Source organism: Microcebus murinus, chromosome 9, assembly GCF_040939455.1.
Source record: "Microcebus murinus isolate Inina chromosome 9, M.murinus_Inina_mat1.0, whole genome shotgun sequence".
NCBI lineage: Eukaryota > Metazoa > Chordata > Mammalia > Primates > Cheirogaleidae > Microcebus > Microcebus murinus.
Genome location: NC_134112.1, coordinates 5,193,773 through 5,217,284, shown reverse-complemented (window position 1 = coordinate 5,217,284; position 23,512 = coordinate 5,193,773). Strand labels below are relative to the sequence as shown.

General features: G+C 43.5%; 1 protein-coding gene across 2 annotated transcripts in view; it reads right to left on the bottom strand.

The window, feature by feature from the left end:
* Nucleotides 1-23,512, bottom strand: part of DDC (dopa decarboxylase) — an 80,063-nt gene that overhangs the window by 36,510 nt on the left and 20,041 nt on the right. For both annotated transcript variants that reach the window (XM_012736014.2, XM_076006250.1), the window contains exons 4-6: nucleotides 21,970-22,089; nucleotides 16,456-16,590; nucleotides 15,423-15,566 (exon numbers count right to left, since the gene is read on the bottom strand). In XM_012736014.2, coding sequence (XP_012591468.1) covers nucleotides 15,423-15,566; nucleotides 16,456-16,590; nucleotides 21,970-22,089 — 399 coding nt within the window. The remainder of the gene's footprint in view (nucleotides 1-15,422; nucleotides 15,567-16,455; nucleotides 16,591-21,969; nucleotides 22,090-23,512) is intronic.

Genomic DNA, 23,512 nt, shown 5'->3' with positions numbered 1-23,512 from the left:
TGACTTAAGTGAGGTTCCGAGAGGTAGGTAATTGTCCAAGGACACCTAGACAGGCAGGAGCAGACCAAAGGTGACCCCAGGTTTAGTCAACTCTTGTTGTCCTGCAACACCTTGGGCAGACAGGACCCCTGGGGCCTCAGGCCCTGAACCACCAGTTAGAGAACCCAGTGCCCTGGGCCATGCCAGAGGCTCTTCCAACAAGCCCAAGTATTTTGCTACCCCTGGGGGTGGGCAGCAGAGATCCAGGCTACCGGGGAGGACGTGCCAGGCTGAAGAAGCCGTGGGGCACTGCCTGGACAGTGTTCTCAATGGCTTGTCTACGTGGCACTGAGCTACAAGTCAGCCTGTCCTAATTCTCAGAAGCCACTTTAAAGCCAGCACCTGCTCCGCTCTGGGCTCTGATTACCCCAGCTCAGCATTGTTCAGTGACGCTAACCTGATTGCTGCCGCTCTGCAGAGACATAATCACATTTGTGCAGGGGAGGCGGGGCAGGGGACGGTGAGGGCTCCATCTCCAGAGCCCACGGGCTTCCTGCAGCGGCAGAGCCCCGTGTGACCTCTTCTCCCACATGCTTGCCCCATGGGCCAGCTGCTCTCCTCATGTTTGTGCCTTGCAGGCATTGCCCTCTGTCTGTGGCCTGACTTTTACCAAGTGAGCTCATCAGGAAAGCAAACCATGACAAGGAAGAAAAAGAAACTTCTTCACAAGCCTCAAGTTACCACATGGAAGGGCAGCGATTCAGCTTTTCTGGTCAAACGCTGCCAAATGTGGCCCTTGCTCTCAGCAGCGTGAGTTGAATTTTGAGGAGTCTGTAACCCCTTTTGGAAGATAACGAAGTCCGAGTGTCCGTATCCCAGAAGGACGCACATAGTCAAGTCTGCATGTGCACAGCCACAGCCCTGACTCTCTCCTTCACAGTCCTTCAGCTGCCCGTTTAAGAGAACAAACCAGTTGCATTTCCTGGGATATCCCACGTCCTTTCACATCTCTGTGCCCAGAAGCACCTGCCTGCATATCCTCTGACAGAGTCTCTCCCCTCTTAGCGGCAGGTCCCTGATCCTTTCTACCCTCAAATACCTATGTAGCCTACAGTGTTTCCCCGAGAATAAGACCTACCCATAAAATAAGCCCTAGCAGGATTTCTAAGCATTTGCGCAATAGAAGCCCTACCCCGAAAATAAGCCCTAGTGATGGCTGTGGCTACGCAGGGTACCTGCACAAGCCATGCATTTCCTTGCGGAGTGGTAAAGAGGAGGAGCAGCCCTTCTCATCTGCCCCAGGAGAGCTCATTGCTCCACATGAGAGATTGGGCCCAATGGTTCTAAAGGAAATAGAACTGCAAGAAATTCAGGATGGAATTTGGGGTTTGGAGAGTTATGATGTTCCAGAAGAAGACGACTTAACTATATTTGAATAAATGTAGATTGTTGTATCGTACTTAAAAGAAAAATGACACATCCCCTGAAAATAATCCCTAGGGTGTCTTCTTGAGGAAAAAAATATATATAAGACCCTGTCTTATTTTCGGGGAAAAACGGTAGCACTCATCAAAGGGCGCAAACACTGGGGACTCATCTGTCTTCCCCACCAAGAACCAAGCCACGAGGACCGGGACCACGGCGCCACACGTGTCCAGGGCGGCCTACAGGAACTAGGCGTCCGCCCGCCGAGCGCCGTGGGGGAGGGCGGGGCTGCGGAACCTCCCTCCGCTCCCCAATACGGAAGTCCCCCTGTGGCTTCCGTCAGCAGAGCATCACCGAGGCTCCCAAACATTGTTTCAGAACTTTGCTTTTTAGGGCAAAGTTCCAACACTGGCATATTAATTTGGTCCTCTTCCTCAAGGAAAATGAAGGCTGCTTGTTCCTTTCAGTGAGATGTGTGGTCTCCTCTCAGCTCTGGGGCCCCCGGCCGCGCTTGCGTGTGAGCCCCGTGCGCATGCGCACTGACCCGTCTCAGCCCTCGCCCCGCGCCCCGCGCTCTCAGGCGGCGGACGCTCGGCTTGCCCTTCCCCCGTCCACAAGTAGACTTCTGTATAAAGGAATCTCTTCCCACGTTTTCATTCTCTCATCAGCCCAGTGGATCTGAATTTCTCCCATAGACACTCTAGCAAGCCTACCTTTAAGGAAGTCAAAAATTGCTTCCTCTTGGCAAATGAACGAGCGAGCCAAGACGGCGCCTCGGTGCCGGTGTTGCCCGGCATCCCCTGCTCCTCCGTCTCGGCTCCCGTTTTCTCCTTCGCCTCTCCCTACCCCGCGGATGAGTCTTTCTCAGTTTCCCTCATGGGCTCATCTCTCTCGACCCACCTTCCATGTGCGTGTGCTCTCTTAGCCCTCGTCTCAGGCAGACTCCATGGGCTACTTTGTCATTCCTAGTGACGTGGGTCCTCCCGACCTCAGATGAGCCCGTGTGTGTGTCTGTCTCCGGGTCAGTCCTCTCTTCTGTGTGAACCCAGCTGCCATGGTGGCTCTCTCCCCCCAGATGACCCATCGGCGTCCAGAGTTAGCTCTGCAAAAATGAACTCTCCGTCTTCTCTCTCAAACCTGGGCTCCTGTGTGCTCCACATCTCCAGAAATGGAGCAGCAGGACGCCCAGGGGAGAAACGTGGACGTCATTCTGATCACTCCCTCACTTCCTACATTCAATTAGTCACCAGGCCCTAAAGACTTTCCTTCTCGAAGTTCGTTCAAGTCCATTCCCTTCTTTTCATATCCATTGCTATTATTTTCATCCATGCCCTCATTATCACCAGCAAATCTGCCACAGAGTACTTAACGGACCCACCCCCTGCAGTCCCTCCTCCCCACCAGCCATCCCTGCTCACTTCTGTGTGCCCTGACGCCTGCGCTGGACAACTTACATCACACACACACTCCCACGCACAACCGGTTTGGACAGGCCTCCATGAATATTTTTCAGATAAGCAGTGTTCTACAATAATTCATAATCTCTACAACTGTTGGCTATTAATTGTTAGTGGCCACACTATAAGGGGTGAAGGATAAAGAAGATGGGTCTCGTGGTGACAGACCACATTTACCCACATCTCCCCCTCTCCCCAGGTAAAACCATTACGACACGTGACGTTATTTTTATAGGGCCTCTTTGGACTGACGAGAATGGAAGACCATCACCCTGATTTTAGGACTTTGTTATAAGGGACAGATGTCTGGAGATGCATTTCACCACCAAGCTTCACACACCAGCATATCCCAGCGCCATGATGTTCCACTCAGATCCTAGAGGTGCTTTTCATAATACAAATATGATCGTGTCACTGGTTTAAAAATCCTTCCTTGACTGCCTGTTGCTCTTGGGGAAAGCCCATCTTTACTTTTCATAACTTTGTCATAAAGAAATTTTGGTGTAAATTGATACAACTTTTCTGGAGGGGAATATGACAGGATGTATCAAAAGTCTTGTTAAAAAACTAACCCTTTGATCAAGTAATTCCAGTGCTACAATTGTTCTCAAGTAATTGCTGTATTAATAAAATAAGCAAATAAGTAAATAAATAAAAATGTTTAAATGCTCCAATTACTATAAGAATGTATATAACATATATACCCCAAATGTCTAACATTAGGATATTGCTAAGTTTACATATACATGTGAATTCCTATCCAAGGAATTTTATTTATATTTATTTATGTTATATATGTGTGTGCTCGTGTGTGTACACATATGTATATATGAAAGAGAGAGATGGATAAGACAGAGATATAATGGAGTTCTATGTAACTTTTTAGCAGAAAAACGCTTTTTTATAATATGTAATGACCTGAAAAAATGCCTTTAGTATTTGAGGTGAAGGAAGAAAATCACAATTCAATGTATGCAACAATATATAAATAAATATATGTCAACATGTGCAGAGAAGGAGGCTAAAAAAATATAAACCAAAATGTTAAACATGCTTTTCCTCTAACTTTTATTTGCCTTTTTATACTCTTATAATTATCAATTTTATATGGTAGATAATACTTGTAATCAGCAAAAAAAAAAATGGTACAATAATAAAAACCAAAAAAGAAAATTTTTCTTCATAATGACACACTGTTGTGGTAATTTGCATTTCCAGCCTGGTTTCCCGTTTTGATGGACTAGCATGCAGCAAACGAACAGTCTCAGACAAAATCCTGAAACATTCCAACAACACCAGAGTGAAGGCGAGAGTGTCAGAGGAGCCAAGAGCTGACTAAGGGCTGGAGAGAAAGTGAGTCTAAAGTTCTGCTCCCTGCTTTCCCCTGAGGCCTTGCTGATTCTAAGCTTCCAAGCCCAGAGAGGCTGAAATGTGAGGCACAGGGCCCCAAGCAGAGACCAGGAAGCCAGTACAGGTTTTGAGAATCAGAAGGAAAGAAACACTTTATCTACAGAGCAGCAAAGATAAGAATTGCATCAGGCTTTGTTTTAAAAATTATGCAGGCAAAAAGGTGGAGCGAAATATTGAAAGCATTGAAAGTAAAGAATCACCAACCTAGAATCCTGTATTCAATGAAATTACCCTTTAAAAGTGAAGGAAAAATAAAGGCTCTTTCAGACAGACAAAAATTGAGGGATTTTGTGACCTGGCTTGCAACAAATGTTAAGAGAAATTCTTCAGAAGGAAGGAAGATGATATAGGTCAGAAACCTGGATCTACGTAAAGGAAAAACATTACAGGAAGAATTGAAGATAAAATAAAATATTTTCTTTTTCTTTTTCTTAATTGATCTAATAGGCAACAGTTTGCTTAAAACAAGAGCAAGAATGCATTTAGTGATCATAGATTATGGATGAGTGACCTGCAATCTTATACCAGCAATGCCAAATGAATATCAGCAATGTTTATGACACAACGACAGGAGGGGGATATGAACACTGTTGTAAGTACTGCTTGTACTACCCAGGAAGTAATGCAGGATTACTTGAAAGAGGACATGAATGAATTGTAAATGTGTTCTGTAAACTCAAGGGCATCCATTAAAATGCTAGAAATGAAGAAATGTTCACATGCTAAGAGAGGAGAAAGAATGCAATCATATAAAAGACTCAGTTAAATCAAGAGAAGTCAAGGAATGATGGAAGGCCAAAAAAGAAACAAAGAATAAGAGAGAAAATAGGAAGTAGTAATAAATATTATAGATATTTATTCAACTATATCAATAATCACTTTAAATGTCAATGATCTCAATATACTAATTAAAACACAGAGACTGTCAGAGTGAATTAAAAAAAGACCTAACTACATTTTGCATATAAGAATTCCACTTTAAATATCAAGACACAGATTAAAGGTATAGGGATGTAGAACAACATACGGTGTTAACATTAATTAAAATAAAGAAGGAATAACTATATTAATTTTAGACAAAGTAGATCAAGGAAATTATCAAAGAAAAGTATCAGGGATGAAGAGAAGGATTACAGACAGAGGATCAAGGGAAGATGGTGAGATAAGAGCACCAGGAAGTTCTCTCTACCTAGACAGCGATTGCATTGGCAAAATCCGCCTGATGTAATTATTTTGAAACTCTGCAGTCTATTGAAGACTTGCAACTTCTAGGGTAAGGTTTGGATGGTAAAATGAGGTTAATTTCAGGCTACCTTAGCTCTTAGCAAAGTAGTAGCAACCCAGCTCCCTCAGGCAGCTAAGCTGTGTGTCCTTGAAGAAACTTGAAGAGTTTGGAGGAGCCAATGTGTGGGAAAAGGCACCTGTCCTCAAAATATTGGGGATGTGTGCTCTGATTGCTGGTTGCTGTTTCCAGGCCAGCTACAGAGAGGTGGGAGTCGTTGTTGCATCCTCTACCACTGCTGCAGGTCCCTCCCCATCCAGCTGAAGTATTAAGATTATTAAGTATGAAATGTCCAATTTCCTTAAGTACTAAATTGGGTAGTTGATATCTCTGACATTTCACTTTGACACTTCTTGTTTTATTTTGATTGTGAAAGTACAGCCTTAGTGTTTCAAACACATGTTTTGGCTTGTGATTATCATTCAAATTGTTTTTTAGAGCAATTTTTGTGAAACCATGGATAAGTCGAAAATTTTTGTTATTTTCGATTATGAGTTCTGTTTTGCAACCAATGCAGCACACACAGTTTGAAATATCAACAGTGTTTGGGAAGGATGTGGCTAATGAATGCATAGTATGTCAATGGTTTGAGAAGTTCCATTCTGGTGATTTAATCTTGAAAATGAGCCATGTGGATGACCTGAGGCCAAAGTGGATAATAATGAGCTAAAAGCTGCAATGGAAGCGAATCCATCTCAACTTACTCGTGAATTAGCAGCAAGGTTTGACGTTACTATTCAACAATATTGGACCATTTGACATGAAATGAAACTGGATAGATGGGTACCCCATGCATTAAACGAGCATCAATAGAGAAGTTGTCTTGAAGCTTGTCTTTCTTTGCCTTTATGACATAAAGGTGAACCATTTCTACACCATATAGTTATATGTGATGAAAACTGAATTCTTTTTGACAATTGCAAGCATTTGGCACAATGCTTGGATCAAGATGAAGTGCAAAACTGAATATTCATCAAAAAAAGCTAACAGTGTTTGTTTGGTGGTCCAGCGCTGGTATTTTACAGTACAGCTTCATGAAACCCAGTCAGTGGATTACAACCATTTGTAACCAATTGGATGAAATGATGAGGATACTTGTGATTAAGTGTGCAAGATTGGTTCATAGAGATAGGCCAATCCTCTTGCAAGACAACACTGGACCACATGTGGCACAAACAATGCTGCTCAAACTATAGCAGCTGGACTTAGAAACTCTCTGTCATCCCCCGTATTCACCAGACCTTGCACTAACTGACTACCACTTCTTACAGGCTTTGGATCACTTCTTGCGAGGAAAAATTGAATTCTTAATAAGCCTTTTGCTATTTCATCCCCACTCACTCTCCAGGTTTCTTTGCTGCTGGCATAAACAAGCTACCGTTAGGATGGCAAAACAGTGTCGATAGTTTGGGTACATACTTTGATTAATTGTGCTGCTTCTTGTTTGAGATATAATAAACTACACTTTTAGTTAGAAGTTGGACATTTCATATTTACTGAGCTATAGCTTCCAGGGGATTAAAAGGGCCAACACCCTTTCCCTCTACCCTCCATTTTTCTTTTTTCCTTTTGTGGGATACAGACACTAAGGACTTGGATATTCAAAAACTACAAAATACACAGCGGAAAATAAACATACATACCCAGGGAAAGACAGGCTCAGAAAAGACTTGAAAAGACCTTAAGTTTATACCTAAATCTGATCCTCAGCATAGGGACAATCTATAACAATCAAAATAAAAATAAAAAACGGGAAACCCTGGAGAAAGAGGAGAATCTTCTTTTCAGAATTATCATATTATTAGATCCAATGTTGTTTTCAACAAAGAAATCACAAATCATACGAAGAAACAGGAAAGTATGGCCCACTGAAAGGAAAGAAATAAACCAACAGAAACTGTCTCTGAGAAAGACCTATGATAGATGTGCTAGGAAAGACTTTAAAACAAGGTCTTAAAGATGCTCAAAGAACTAAAGGAAAGCATGGAGAGAGTTAAGAAAATAATATATGAATAAAATGAAGATTATATTTTGTTCATACAAATATTAAATATTAATAAAGAACATTAATAATTAATATTGATATTAATATTAATAAATAATATTAATACAGAGATAGAAATTCTAAAAGAAACAAAACAGAAATTCTGGAGCTGAGAAGTATAATAATTGAAATGAAAAACTCCCTACAGGGACTCAAAGTCAGATTTAAGCAGGCAGAGGATAGATAAATTTGAAGATATGACAATGGAAATTATTGAGTCTGAAGAACAGAAAGGAAATAGACTGCAGAAAAGTGAACAGAGCGTAAGGTATTTGTGGAACACCATCAAACTGACCAACTGACACATCATGGGAGTCTTAGAAGGAGAAAAGAGATAGAAAGGAGCAAAGAGAATGAAGACATAGGGCTGAAAACTTCCCAAATAGGATGAAATATATATGCTCAACAATCTCCAAGTAGAATGAACTCAAAAAGATCCACACTGAGACACATTATAACCAAACTGTCAAAAGACAAAGACAAACAGAGGATCTTGAAAGTATCAAGAGAGAAGTAACTCATCACATACAAGGGATCCTTGATGGATTATCAGCAGGTTTCTTATAAAACATTCTGGAGGTCAGAACGTAGTGTGCTGATATATTCAAAGTGCTAAAAGAACAAATAAACTCAATCAAGAATCCTATATCCTGCAAAAGTGAGGGAGGAATTAAGACATTCCCAGATAAACAAAACCTGAAGGCATTCATTACCACTAGACCTGCGATTGGAGAAATGGTAATGATAGTCCTGTAGGTTGAAGTGAAAGAACACTGGGCAGTAACTTTAAGGCATATAAAGAAATAAAGATCTTAGCCGGGCGCGGTGGCTCACGCCTGTAATCCTAGCACTTTGGGAGGCTGAGGCGGGCGGATTGCTCAAGGTCAGGAGTTCGAAACCAGCCTGAGCAAGAGCAAGACCCCGTCTCTACTATAAATAGAAAGAAATTAATTGGCCAACTAATATATATATATAAAAATTAGCCAGGCATGGTGGCGAATGCCTGTAGTCCCAGCTACTCGGGAGGCTGAGGCAGGAGGATTGCTTGAGCCCAGGAGTTTGAGGTTGCTGTGAGCTAGGCTGACGCCACGGCACTCACTCTAGCCTGGGCAACAAGCGAGACTCTGTCTCAAAAAAAAAAAAAAAAAAGAAATAAAGATCTTATTAAAGGTAAATACGTGAGCAATTATAAGAGCTTGCGTTATTATAACAATGGTTTGTAACTGCACTTTTTGTTTTTAACATGATTTAAGACATTAACATATTTTTTTAAAAAAGCAATTGTTACTCTAAAGGCTAATGTTATGACAACTTTGTTTTTTTAACTCCACATTTTTTCTACATAACTAAAGGGACCAGTGCATTTCTAAAAATGATTAGCTTACGGTTTTGGAGATACAAGGTATAAAGCTATAATTTTGTGACAACAACTATTGAAAGGAGTAGGGTCAAAGATGTAAAGAACCAGAGATTTTGTATGTTATTTAGGTCGAGCTTCTCTAAATGTATATTTTAAGTGTATAACTTTATGATATTCAATGTCATCGTCCTGGTACCCACAAAGAAAATAGATATCAAATATACACAAACTAAAGAAAAGCATGGAGAGAGTAAATGAGAAAGGAATTCAAACCTTTCACTACACAAAAATCAACTAAACACAGAAGACAGTAATGCATGAAGTGGGAGACAAAACAGCTATACAGCATAAAACACAAATAGCAAAGTGACAGAAGCAAGTCCCTTTATATCAGTCATCCTTGAAAAGAAAGATAATTCTGGCACATGCTTCACCTTCAATGAAAATGACAACACAATTCATCAAAATTTGTGGTATGCAGTGAGAACAGCGCTTAGAGGGAAATTTACAGCATTGAATGCATATATTAAAAAAGAAGAAAAATCCATAATCTAAGCTTTTCCTTAGGAAACTAGAAAACAAAACAATTTAAATGCAAAGTAAACAGCAGAAGACAAGAAAAGAATAAGAATTAGAGCAGAAAATCAATGAAATTAAAAACAGGAAATAAATAGAGAAAAAAGCTGTTTCATCAAAAAGATCAATAAATTTCAAAACGTCTAGACAGGTTAACTAAGAAAAAAAGAGAGAAGACCCAAATTACTAATATCAGAAATGAAAGTGGAGGCATCACTATTTATCCCATGGACATTAAAAATATAATAAAAAATATTATGGACCCTTTGCCCACAAGTTTAAAAATCTAAATAAAATGGACCAATTCCTTGAAAGACACAATCTACCAAAATTCACACAAAGAGAAATAGATGATCTCAATAAGGCTGTATCTATTTAAAATTTGTATCAATAATTGGTGATCTTCTAAAACAGAGAGCATCATGTTCAATTGGTTTCACTGATGAGTTCCACCAAATATTTGAGGAGGTAATTATACCAGTTCTCTACAATCTCTTATAGAAAATAGCAGCAAAAGGAATACTTTCTAATTCATTCTGTGAGGCTAGCATTACTCTAATACCAAAACCAGACAAAGACCCTGCAAGAAAGGAAACTATAGACCAATATTCCTCATGAATATGGATGCAAAAATCCTCAACAAAATATTAGCAAATTGAATCTAACAGTATATAAAAAATTGTACACCATAATCAAGTGGTATTTATTCCAGGCTGATTCAATGTTTGAAAATAAATTAATATAATCTATATACTATATAATTTATCATTTTAACAGGCTAAAGAAGAAAATCCACATGATTATGTACATAGATACAGAAAAAGTATTTGACAAAATTCAACACTCATTTGTCATAAAAACTCTTAGCAAACTAGGATTAGAGCAGAACTTCCTAAACTTGATAAATGACATCTACAAAAAACCTCCTGCTGACATCATACTTAATGGTGAAAAACTAGATGTTTCTCTGTTGAGATCAGGAATAAGGCAAGGCTATCTGCTCTCACTACTCCTACTCAACAATATACTGGGAGTTCTAGCTAATGCAATAAAATAAGAAAATAAAATAAAGGTGCACAGATTGGAAACGAAGAAAAAACTGTCTTGGTTTGCAGATTACAAGGTTATCTATATAGAAATCTCAAAGAATAAACCAAAAACCAAGACAAAAACAAAACCCTCATGGAATTAATAAGCAGTTTTAACAAACTTCAGGATAAAAGGTTAACAGACAGAAGTTAATTACTTCCTTAAAGTCCAGCAATGAAAAGAGTGAAATTTGAAATAAAAACATATATAATTTCCATTTGCACCAAAAAATTAAATACTTAGGTATAAACCCAACAAAATATGTGTAAGGTCTTTATGAGGAAAAATATAAATCTCTGATGAAGGAAATAAAAAAACTCAATAAATGTAAGAACTATTCCATGTACATGGATAGGAAGTTTCAATAGTAAGATGTCAGTTCTTCCAACTTAATCTTTAAATTCAATGCAATCTCATTTAAAGTTCTAGTGAGTTATATTGAGCATACTGGCAAACTGATTCTAAAGTTCATATGAAGAGGCAAAAGACCCAGAATAGCCCACACAATACTGAAGAACAATGTCGGGTTTGACCTGACACTACCCGACTTCAAGGCTTAGTAAAAAGCTATAATAATCAAGACAGTGTGGTCTTGGCAAAAAAAGAGACAAATAGGTCAATGGAACAGAAATAGACCCACACAAATGTATTCAACTCATCTTTGAAAAAGGAGCAAAGGCAATTCAATAGAGGAAAGATAGTGTTTTCAACAAATGGAACAACTAGACATCCGCAAAAAGATGAATCTAGACACAGACCTTATGACTCTCACAAAAATTAACTGTAAATACAACATAGACATATATGTAAAATGCAAAACTATAAAACTCCTAGAAGGTAACATAGGAGAAAATCTAGATGACCTTGGATTTGGTGATGAATTTTTAAATATAGCACCAAAGGCATAATCCATGGAAGAAATAATTGATAATCAGGACTTCATTGAAATTAAAAACCTATGCCTTGCAAGAGACATGGTTCAGAGTGAAATGACAAGATATAGACTGGTAGAAAACATTTACAAAAAAATATCTTGGTAAAGGATTGATAACCACAATGTACAAAGAACTTTTAAAACTCAACAATAATAAAACAATCCAATTAAAATGTGGGCAAAAGATCTGAACACACATCTTACAAAAGAAGATGTTTGGATAACAAGCACATGAAAAGATGCCCAACATCATAAATCATTAGGAAAATTCAAATTAAAGCAACAGTGAGATACCATTACACATCCACTAGAATAGCTAAAACCAAAAACACTGACAAAACCAAATTCTGACAAGGATATGGAAAAACAGGAACTCTCATTCATTGCTCATGGGAATGCAAAATGGTACAGCCACTTTGAAAGACAGTTTGGCACTTCCTTATAAAACTGAGCACACTTTTGCCATATCACCCAGCCACTGTGCTCCTTGGTATTTACCCAAATGAGTTGAAAACTTATGTCTACACAAAAGCCTGCACACAAGTGCTTATGTCACTTTATGAATAATTGCCAAAACTTGGAAGCAACCAAGATATCCCTCAATAGGTGAATGATGAGTAACTTGTGGTACATCTATACCACGAACCTTATTCAGCAAAAAAGAAAGAAATTACCTACCGTGTTTCCTCGAAAATAAGACAGGATCTTATATTTATTTTTCCTCAAAAGACACCCTAGGGCTTACTTTCAGGGGATGTGTTCATTTTTAAGTATGGTACAACAATCTACATTTATTCAAATATAGTTAAGTCGTCTTCTTCTGGAACATCATCATAACTCTCCAAACCCCAAATTCCATCCTGAATTTCTTGCAGCTCTATTTCCTTTAGAACCATTGGGCCCAATCTCTCATGTCGAGCAATAGAGCTCTCCTGGGGCAGATGAGAAGGTCTGGTATCTTCTTTACCGCTCTGCCACGAAATGCATGGCTTGTGCAGACAGGCTGCATAGCCACAGCCATCACTAGGGCTTATTTTCGGGGTAGGGCTTCTGTTGCGCAAATGCTGAAAAATCCTGCTAGGGCTTATTTTATGGGTAGGTCTTATTTTGGGGGAAACATGGTAGCACTTGAAGACATGGAGAAAACCTAAATACATATTTCTAAGTGAAAGAAGTCAGTCTGAAAAGGCTATATATTGTATGATTCCAACTATATAACATTGTAGAAAAAGAAAAATCCATGGAAACAGTAAAAAGATTAGTGGTTGCCAGAGGTAGTTTATCTAAACGTATACTGCCCAAATAAAATGACAATAATGGCTCATGAGGTTTTAAATATATATAGAATTGAAATGTATGGTAATAATAACACAAAAGGTCACAAGGAGGCATAATGGAACAGTATATAACTAACAAGCTAAGAATGAAGAAAATGGAATAATATAGAACAATCTAAGAAGAGGCAAGAAAGAAGAGAAATCATCATAAGAGATAGCCCAAACAGAAAACAAATGGAAAGATTGTAGGTAGTATTTAGATGTATCAATAATTACTTTAAATGTAAATGGACATAATAGATAACAATCATAACGCTGGATTTAAAAACAAATTTTAAATATAGCAACAACCATATGCTGCTTACATGGGACACGCCTTAAATGTAAGACAACAGGAAGGTTGAGTAGAAGGATGAAAAAACATGTCATGCAGACACTACGCAATAGCAAACAGATGTCAACACGGTGATATCAGAGCAGACTACAGGACCAGAGGCGTCACTAGAGATAAATAGGGCATTTCTTAGCAATAAATGATCATTTATCAGGAAAATATGACAATTCTAAATCTGTATGCATCAAATTAATAAGCTTTAAAATATGTATAGAATTTAACAGATATAAATGTAGAAATAGGCAAATCATATCTACAATCATAGTGATAAATACCTCTTTCAGTAACTAATTTCTTTGGTTATTAGAAGATCAGCATTGGTTTTATGGTTCTTACTGACTTTTTGTGATTGTATATGGAACTTTCTTCAGATGTTTTGTGTGTTTTTCCACTAGCATGTTGCCTTTTTGCTTATTGCTTTGTAAGCCTTATTATTTTAAGATTTACTTTACAATGTAATGCTGTAAGCTATTCTTGCCAGTAATCTTCTTTTTATATTATTTGTGAGTTTTATAATGTTTATGAAATATAATATCAACATTTTATGTGATGTTTTCTCCATTGTTTTCATTCTTCAAACCTAAAAGAGTGTGTTTTGATTTGATTAGATTTATTTTTTCCCAAGACTAGGAAAGTCTATACATTGACACTATAGGTTCAAAGAAATTTAACTAATTTAAATAGAATCCTTTCAAATTATACTGAAATTGTGTGTGGAAATGTTAAGGGTAATCTTTCCACCTAGAATTATGTTCCTTCCAAATCTTTATTTATTTGACAAATATTTAAGGAGCTTCTGCTGAGCACCTGGTACTCTGTGCGGAGCTGGGGCTAAAGCAATGATTAACACAGGCCCTCCGTGCACGAGCATCCTCTAGGCAGAAGGGCAGCAAACAGACAGACAGACAGGTGTGGCAGATGGCGAAACTTGCAAGGGAGAAAGATGCAGCAGAGGAGGAGGACTGAGAAAGATGCTCCAGGTGACGTGGCAGGTGCACCTTGATCCACTGGCAGGCTCTTGGCTCATCCTTCAGAATGACTCCGCCGTCACCTCACTCTATGAGCTACCTCTGAGCATCCACCCTTCTACGTGACAATCATTTGTTAGCTCTGACTCCTGGGAACCCTTCAGATCAGGATAAAATTTTATGTAAAACCCTATACCATGACTTCTCCAGTCACATGTTAGCTATTCATTAGATGGCAGTTAATTAAACTGACAAAAAAAATAGAGGAAAAAAGCTTTTCTCAAAGATTAATTCTTAAATAAAAAGTTGTAGTTGTTTTAATATGTGGCCCATAAAAAGTCTATCCAATCTAGATTGCTCTAGCCACTAAGGAAAACCCAGACACTGGAGTGTCCATCCCAGCATGTCCCTCAATCCTGGCTGCATACAAGAATCTTGCAATTGCTACAAAATGTTTCTGATGCCTGGCTCCATTCCCAGAGATTCTTGCAAAATAAATCAGGAACTAGGCCTGGCATGAATATATTTTTAAAAGCTCCCCAGGTGACTCTCAGGGGTACCCAGGTCAACTACCATGGGGTAATGCCATGATTACATTTTAATTGCCATCACACACAAGGAATCAGTCCCAAGCACGGCATACTGCTAGGGCCATGTCAGAGTTATGACAATCCCTACGACAATTATTTCTTCCCTACTCTAAAATGCGTATCTGTACACAAGAGAGCCAACATGCTATCTGGCTCATTAGATATTTTACCTGTAAGCAGTCACTGCTTGCTTGCAACACACCTGTCACAAGTGATACATGCTACTGTCTGCTGAGAACACTCGACCTAGGCAGCAAGGCCTACTGGTTTTTATCTTTAATTCAGTTCACTCATCATAATTTCTCATTACTTAGGGCATTTACCATGTCACAAAGAGCTGTCAAGGGATGATCCCATAGTGTCCCTTTTAACAGGAAGCAGAAGCTAGATTCCTGGGCTTAGCAGAACCCACCAGACAGGTGTTCTGGCTACTCCTTTCTGAGATTAAAGATGTAGAATGAACAATAAATGGAGTCTTTCTCCAGCCTTCCTCAAGGAGACAACATAAATACCACCTGGCTTACAACTCTCATGGCAGCCTGCAAGGTGGCTCTGGCACCCTAGGGCCCTATCCCAGGCCCAGGCAGGGCCCAGAGACCCCCTTGGCACCATACGCAACAAGTGCTGTTGAACTTACAAAGAATGGAATGAGGCCAGCCGCCTTGTCTCTCTCCATGGCCTCCTGCAGGGCAGAAGCACGCATGGCAAAGTTGCCGTCTGAAGGGATGGCTTTTAACTTCACTCCACCAATTAATCCGGCTCTCTCCACAGAGGAGTGTGCCTGGAAAGGAAGCAGTGGTTAGGTCCGTGCGCTGTGCAGGGGTGCGGCTGTGCTCGCACAGCTGCTGCTGGGCCCTGGACCCATAGAGAGCAGCCACGCTCCCCACACAGGGAGCCTCTCCCACACCAGTGGCAGAACTGTTCATCTCCCCCTTCTCCCTGCACCTCATGAAGACTGCTTTTTTCCTGGAGTTGTTTCTATTCATATGAAATCTTGCTTTTAAATTTAATGAATCAGACACTATAAGGGTAAAGGGGTGGGTCAGTATCAGTGAAGTTTTCCATTCATTTGTTTGAACTCAAGAGCAGGTGAGACTCTGGAAAATACACCTGGAGGTGGACTCAGAGATCCCAGGCTCAAATTTGGGCCCTGCCACTCCCTGGGGGGCCCTGGGCAGCTTGGTGGCCAAGCTCAGTAGATAGTGTCTGGAGAAAAACCGGTGATGAGGCACCACCCCTGCACAGCAGATCCATCCTCTCTCAGGGCTTCTTTAAGGTCTTGTCTCACAAAAGCTGCCACCTCGAAGCCTGCAACTCTGTTCCCATCCCTGAACCACTGTCCCTTGCTCAACTCTGCAAGGGGCTGAGATCAGAGAACTTAAATTGCAGATGAACACAAGGCAGGTCCACGCTGGTAGGAGTGGAAGTGGAGCCGGTCTTGGTGAGCTTTCCACATGTTTACTTTCTTTCCACTTTGATCTATCTAGTTCCCAACCGGGATCCACCCCTTCCTCTCGGCGCAGGACTCTAGCTTAGCTATACCTAAAGAACTGTTCTTGGATTTCAAAAGATGTCATGTGGTTTTGTCTTCTTTGGATTTGACATAAAACAACACATTCAGATCTTGAAGTCTTGCTGGGACTTGGGGCCAGGTCCCCTAACGCCCTCACCTGATCCGATGCGTAGGCCACCAGCTTCTCCATGATGGCAGCTGGTGTCAGCTCTGGGGAGGCCGCCTGCAGCCGGCGGGTCACTTTGGTTCGAGCAGCCAGCAGGGCGACCAGGGTGGCTTCACTGGCACTTCCCTAAATCCAAGAGAAAAATCCAAATGAACACTCAAATATAGCAAAGGAATCAGTATCTACACTGTTGAAATACACATTATGTTGTGTCCATATTTTTCTTAAAAGACAAATCTGAAATGATAAAGTTCACTCTCCTTTGCACAGGGGAAAACTAACACTTGTGAATACCTGAGACTACCACATCAGCTCTTAGTGTCAGTTTGACATTGTTGGGTCTAGTTTATGCAATGGTGACAGCGAACATTGCTGAGTACTTGGTGCACGGTAGGTATTGAGAGAGCAGACTTGCAATCATGGACTTGCCACTGCCTGGCCCAGGAGGACTCTCATATCTCCATCAGAGAAGACTGGCCCAGGGCATCGGAGTCCAAGCTCAACTGCATGTTCTGTTCATAAACACTTGGACAGAGCGGTTTGAATTTGTTTATAAAATGAGGGTGCATTTTCCTTGAGACTCAGAAATGCCTTGGAGGATTTCTCTTAATCCTTAATGATATAGGCTGAATTGTGTACCCTAAAATTGATATGTTGAAGCCCCAACCCCTAGGACCTCAGAATGTGACCGTATTTGGAGATAGGCTCTCTAAAGCAGTAAGGTAAAATGGTGGGTATCCTGATAAGAAGGGAAATTTAGACCTGAGACCTGTGAATGCATGCAGGGGAGACCGTGAGGCCGTAGGGAAAAGGTGGCTACCTGCAAGCCGAGGAGGGAGGTGTGAGGAAAAACCAACCCTGCTGACACTTGACCTTGGACTTCTAGCTTCTAGAACTGTGAGAAGACAAATTTCTGCTGTTTAATCCTCCTAGCAAACTAATGTCAACAATTTATTTTAGCAGAGTCGTAAAGAACTATTCAAAGTTCACTCCTCTGAGGTTGGGGTGGGGCGGTAAAAGATTCAGTGCCTGCAATGCTGTGCCATTTAATTTGCAAAATAATCCCATTTTTTGTATTTTCTCATGTTCAGGTGGGGAAACTGATGGTCAAAGAGGTTAAATGCCCTGTCCCACATCAGCAGCTGGCACGGGGCATGGCCAGGAGAGAGCCGCCCTGCCCTTCCAGGGTGTCATGGGCCACCCACATCTGTGAACGTTTTCCCTCCTAAGCAAATCCTAGAGGAAACCCATCAACGGACCAGTATTAACATTCAAAAGGACAAGTATAAGAAGATAGCTTTTTGTTGACTATGAGAGAGGTTTATAAGATTATAGAGTTTTACAGGGAAATATATAATATAATAATTAAACAGAAATGCTAACTACTCTCATTAACATTTTATCCTCTCTTCATTGATCCCAATTTCCCATTTTGACTTTACCATTCCACTACTTTTACTTATTATTTTGAGCCAACTCATCCTTGGGGAGACAGTTGATATTTAAAGGCTAGTACATTTATGTGTGTCTCTGTAGCTCTAATACAAAAATTCAGCATCTAACTTAGACACATCATTTCCCTCAGGCCGTATTTTCATGAGCAATGGTTTTAGACATGGTCTGCCCAGGTTACAGAAACTTGGCTGGCAAAGGTAACCCGCTAGCCCAGGAGCCCAGCTCCCCGCGGGCGCACGGGCTTCCGTCCTCCTTCCATGCACCCACCATCCCTCCCACGTGGCTTGTTTCCTGGCCCCCACCCCACACACATTTTATTAGCATGAGTCCATCCATTCTCACTGGAAATGTGACCTGAAAAGCCCACTGAAAGGCACAGCCCGTTCCCACCCGCACTCAGGTGCGACTGCAGCTTCCCTGTCTAAACTCTACCCTCTGCTTGAACCCCCGGAATGCAAATGTGCGTTCTCTAAACCATATTCCAATGAAGGCTTTGGATAGCCATGCCTGTGCATTATGGGTTTTCCTATGGGCTCCGTCCTTTTTCTGAGAGAGAATTCCCCTTCTTAAGTCAACAAAAAGTGTTTAAAAATAAACAAGTGCAAGGAAGCACGTTGTCAGCAGAGCATCCAGAACCGCAGAGCCGCAGCACGGAGCACCAGAGCACACCCAAGCGTGGCGGCAGAGGGACCTTGCCGCCCTTTGCTGAGCAGATCTTCGCCGAGGGAAGCGTCCAGAGCTGGCTGTGGCTTTGGTGACAGCAGCACAGGTTGCCATGGCAAGCCCGTGCAAGAGGCAGAGGGAGCGCCGGCGAGATCTGATGCCCAGGCTGCAGATGCTTCGAGCACAAACGTCCTCTCGTCTTCTGGTTTGTCAAGTGTCACCACACACACTGAGAAATTGGTTTTTCTTCTGCAAGAGCCTCAGCCTCAATTAGGAGACCGTGCCCACAGATCACATTTTGTCCAGGCTCACAGTGACGATCTGCCCTTTGACTCAAACGCCGCCTCTGATGCCCCGCAGCTGTGATTACGGCTCTGAGGGATCAATACGGCCGCTCTCGGCTGTCACCAGGCCCTGGTGCTCTTTGGGGCCTTGCTAATTACCAACAGTCAGCCTTGTCAGCTGGGAAGGGCGAGCTGCTGGCTGCAAAGGCAGACCTTTTGCCTGCTTTTGTCCCGCAGGGAGTGGATCGGCCCCCAGGGAGACTGTGCAGACCCAGGCTGAGAGCTGCCAGGATTATTCCCAACCAATTGCTAGGATTTCCACTGACTCTCAAAAATGGGGTTGTCTTCATTGAAAAGATAAATTACCTCAGTTAGCGTGCACACCTCTGGACACTAACCCAAGCAAACTGTCAGGGATGAGCTGGCCTAACACTCATAGCTCTAGTTTTCTTTCGTACTAGCCTTGTTTTTAATTAGTTTTTGCTCCTGTACTACCTTTCTGGGCCTCCATTTCCTCATCCACTAGAAAGATCCACCCGGCCTTTGCCAAGGTCTCCGGGCCTTCACCAAGCGGAAGTGCCGCAGGCTGGGTGTTGGCCCCTCGCGGAGCCAGAAGAGTACCTGTGACGTCCTCTCTGGGCTGTGGTCTTGGCCAAGGAGGCTCCACCAACGAACGGAAGACCGCCCTGGGGAGAAGTGTGCTGCGTTTGCAGGGCCACCGTTGCCGCCATGTTTAAGTCCAGTACACAGCCTCACACCATGAGCTTTGCTCACAACATAGCTACTGTTTACTTCCGTCAGCCCCTCTCAGAACCACTTCCGCATGACAGAAAGTAAGACAACCAGAGGTTGAGAGGGACATGTGCAGAGGGGACGGCTCTGAGCCTGCCCGTGCCTGCTGGTCACAGAGAAGGCATCAGAATGAATTAGAAGAGTTCACATTCCTGAGTCCACCCAAGACCTGTTGAATTCTAATTTCTGAAGAAATCAACATTGTCAACGAGCTCCCTCCATGACCCTGACACACCCTGGCTGTGGTAGCAGAATAATGCATCCCCGTGTGCCTGCTACCTTACGGGGAGAAAGTGACGTTGCTGGTGTGATTAAATTAACCGTGACTTGGGGAGATTATCTTGGATTGTCTGGGTGGACCATAGTCCCAGCACTTGGGTCCTTAACCACTTCAGTACGGCCCTCACCGGCCGCACGACCTCGCCCACAGCCGGCACTCACAGGCCGCACGGTAGTGTGTGCTGTGCATGGACGGCGAGTCCGGTTTGCTCGTGTGTGATGAGGGAAGCTTGAAAGCACTGAAAGCTTGTTTTACTTTACAGGCAGCTTTACTTGTAACGTCAATCATAATAGGTAACATATACATATATGTTTTCATTACGGTATTTTTAAATGTTCACAATTTTATTTTGATCAATGAAAAATTAGAAAAGTCATACGGCTGTCGGCTAAAGTCGCTGTGCACGTTCATCAGTGGCTGTCGACTACAGGTGACGCTCGTACCAAAGTGGTTAAAAATAGAGACCCACTTTTGGGTCTGTGGTCAGAGGGAGGCATGACCACGTAGAAAGGTCTGAGGGATGGAACACAGCTGGCTTTGCAAATGAAGGGGGGGGCCATGGGCCAAGGAATTCCAGAGGCTTCTAGAAGCAGCAAGCGGCAAGTAAACAGATTCTGCCCTGGAGCTTCCAAGGTGTCAACGTAGGTTTCAGCCCAGTAAGACCCGGGTCAGACTTCTGCCCTACAGAACTGTGAGATGATACATTTTTGTGTGGTAAGCCACTAGCATTTGTTACCGCAGCAGGAGAGAATGGGGACGCGGGCGGTTAGCAGCCCTGGTCTCGCTGGGTGGCTGCGGGCGCGCAGTGGCAGGCTCCTGCTCCCACACGACCCGCTCTCCAGGCTGAGCCCCAGTGTCCCCTGCTGAGTGGCCTTCGCCGCTTCTCAGGGCCTTGGGGAAGACACTGCTGGGAAGGAACTCTCTTCCTCCCGACGTTAGCAGTGCTTTCCCCCCCTTGTGTCATGTACTTGACGTGAGCAGAACGAGGTAAGGGAGGGTGGTGGGTTCAATGTAGTTCATCTTCATGCTGGGAAATAAGAGAGAAAATGCACCTAGCCCAAGTCACCCCATGACATTCATCCTGCAAGCCCCGTGGAATAGAAATTCCATCACAACTGTCACCTGTGTCTGTGTCACTCCCTGGTGGAAGCTCTGGCAGCAGGAACATGTAAAATGAGGAGGATGAACTGAATCCGTGCATAGAAAAAACAGCATCTTCAGGTAAACTGTGGGCTCATGGACAAGTGGCACTGCTGTCCTCTGAAGCATGGTCACAACTGCCACCCATGCTGAGGACAGGACCCTGTGGCGGGGAAATCCCAGTCTCTGAGCTTCGCAGATACGGAGCCAACGGGCAAGTTACCTCAGTTTCCTCACCTGTAAAAAGGGGCATTAATCTCTGGGAGGCCGAGGTGGGCGGATTGCTCGAGGTCAGGAGTTCGAAACCAGCCTGAGCAAGAGCGAGACCCCGTCTCTACTATAAAATAGAAAGAAATTAATTGGCCAACTAATATATATACAAAAAATTAGCCGGGCATGGTGGCGAATGCCTGTAGTCCCAGCTACTCGGGAGGCTGAGGCAGGAGGATTGCTTGAGCCAGGAGTTTGAGGTTGCTATGAGCTAGGCTGACGCCATGGCACTCACTCTAGCCTGGGCAACAAAGCGAGACTCTGTCTCAAAAAAAAAAAAAAAAAAGGGGCATTAAAACATCCCCTAATTCGTAGTGCCACTGTGAGAAGTCAATGAGCTGAGGCCCGGAGAGAGCGTGAGCACAGTGGCTGGCAGCAGGGACCCAGCGCAAGTGTCAGTGCTGAGCTGTGCGAGAGCCACGGCCATGTCCCTCGGAATGGGGGGGGCGCTCTGCTGGCGGCGAGGGAGACACAGCTCTGCCACCTGAATCTCCATCCCGCAGTGCCAGGTCCAGGGTGTCCTAAGAGCTCGTTCTGTTTATTCTCAGGGAGAAACCCCAAGGACCTCGGCCCTGTGTGGAGCCCGCACGTCGGGACAGCGCCCTCCTCGCCGCACCTCACCTGGATCACGCCGCCCCCTTCTCCCGCGTCCCCAGCCAGAAACGCCTCCGGCAGCTCCAGCATCTTCCCCAGCCAGTCCATCATCACCGTCTCCAGCTCCGTGCAAGCCGGGCTCGCCGCCTGCAGGGGAGGCAGGGAGTAACCAAGGGCTGCACGTTGCAGAAGTGGGGGAGCAGCAGGAAGGTTTAACCTTCCCCTGAACCCCGAATTAAAATCACCCAATCAGCCGGGCGCGGTGGCTCACGCCTGTAGTCCTAGCACTCTGGGAGGCTGAGGCGGGTGGATTGCTCGAGGTCAGGAGTTCGAAACCAGCCTGAGCAAGAGCAAGACCCCGTCTCTACTATAAATAGAAAGAAATTAATTGGCCAACTAATATATATAGAAAATTAGCCGGGCATAGTGGCGCATGCCTGTAGTCCCAGCTACTCAGGAGGCTGAGGCAGAAGGATTCCTTGAGCCCAGGAGTTTGAGGTTGCTGTGAGCTAGGCTGACGCCACGGCACTCACTCTAGCCTGGTCAACAAGCGAGACTCTGTATCAAAAAAAAAAAAAATCACCCAATCTCAGATGCAGTTCAAATGCCTGAAACAAGTTTCAGTTGCATGTTCCTTGACAAGACTCTTGCAAGAAGAATGTAATAAAGCTTACTTCACTGTCCCTTGCTACACAGGCACTGCGGGCTTGTTCCCCTATTTCTAGAAGGATCTAGAAAGCCCACAGGTGCACTCTCCTCTACAGTCATGGGTGAATGGGAGAGGCACTATGCCGAGTCAAAGAAGTGGGTGTGGGGCAGCTTTCACCCTCTGGGTGCCCTTGGAGAAGACATCGATCTCGTTGCAACAGCGCCCGATGGCTTTGCTCTATGGACGCTCCCCTCTCCACACACAGAAGGTGGCAGCTGGCCTTGGGCCCCATCCAAAGATGGATCGAGCCTCCACTTTCATATAAGTCTCCACATAAGGAGCCTGCTTTTGCTCCGAGGTGCTCTTGTGCCTATGTGTACACCCGTGTCGTGACGCGTTGCTGGCAAGAGTGAGAGGAGTGCTTTCTCTCTCCCGGAGCCCTCTTGCTGGCCCCTGCCCGTCCCAGCTAAGCCTAGCTCTACTGGGAACCTGTGTCCTGTTAGGAACCACAGTGCCAGGCAACGCAGCCTGAGAGACACTAAGGTCCCCCCTCCAAAGCCCAGGAGCAGTCAGACTGTCCTAGAATGAGCAGACACAATTGGATACTAAGGCCAAGCCACCCTGCAGGGACAGAATGGGTCTAGACCAGCCGAACTAAATGAAATCCACTATGATATCCAATGAAAGAAGATGCCCCTTAGGAGAAGGTGTGCTCAACCCAGGCCACGCTGGCCGTGCCCGGGCCAGCTCTGCCTGGTGGAGACAGAAAGCCTGCGCACCCGGCAGGGAAGTGCGCAGACACTGGCAAGAGCAGGGATGGCCTCTTCACCCTGCCTGGGGGACCTGTGACGCCTGCTCCCCGAGCCACTCCCCACGCCCCAGCCTACAGAGGCCAGTGCCAGGCAGGTAAGGCAGGGTGGT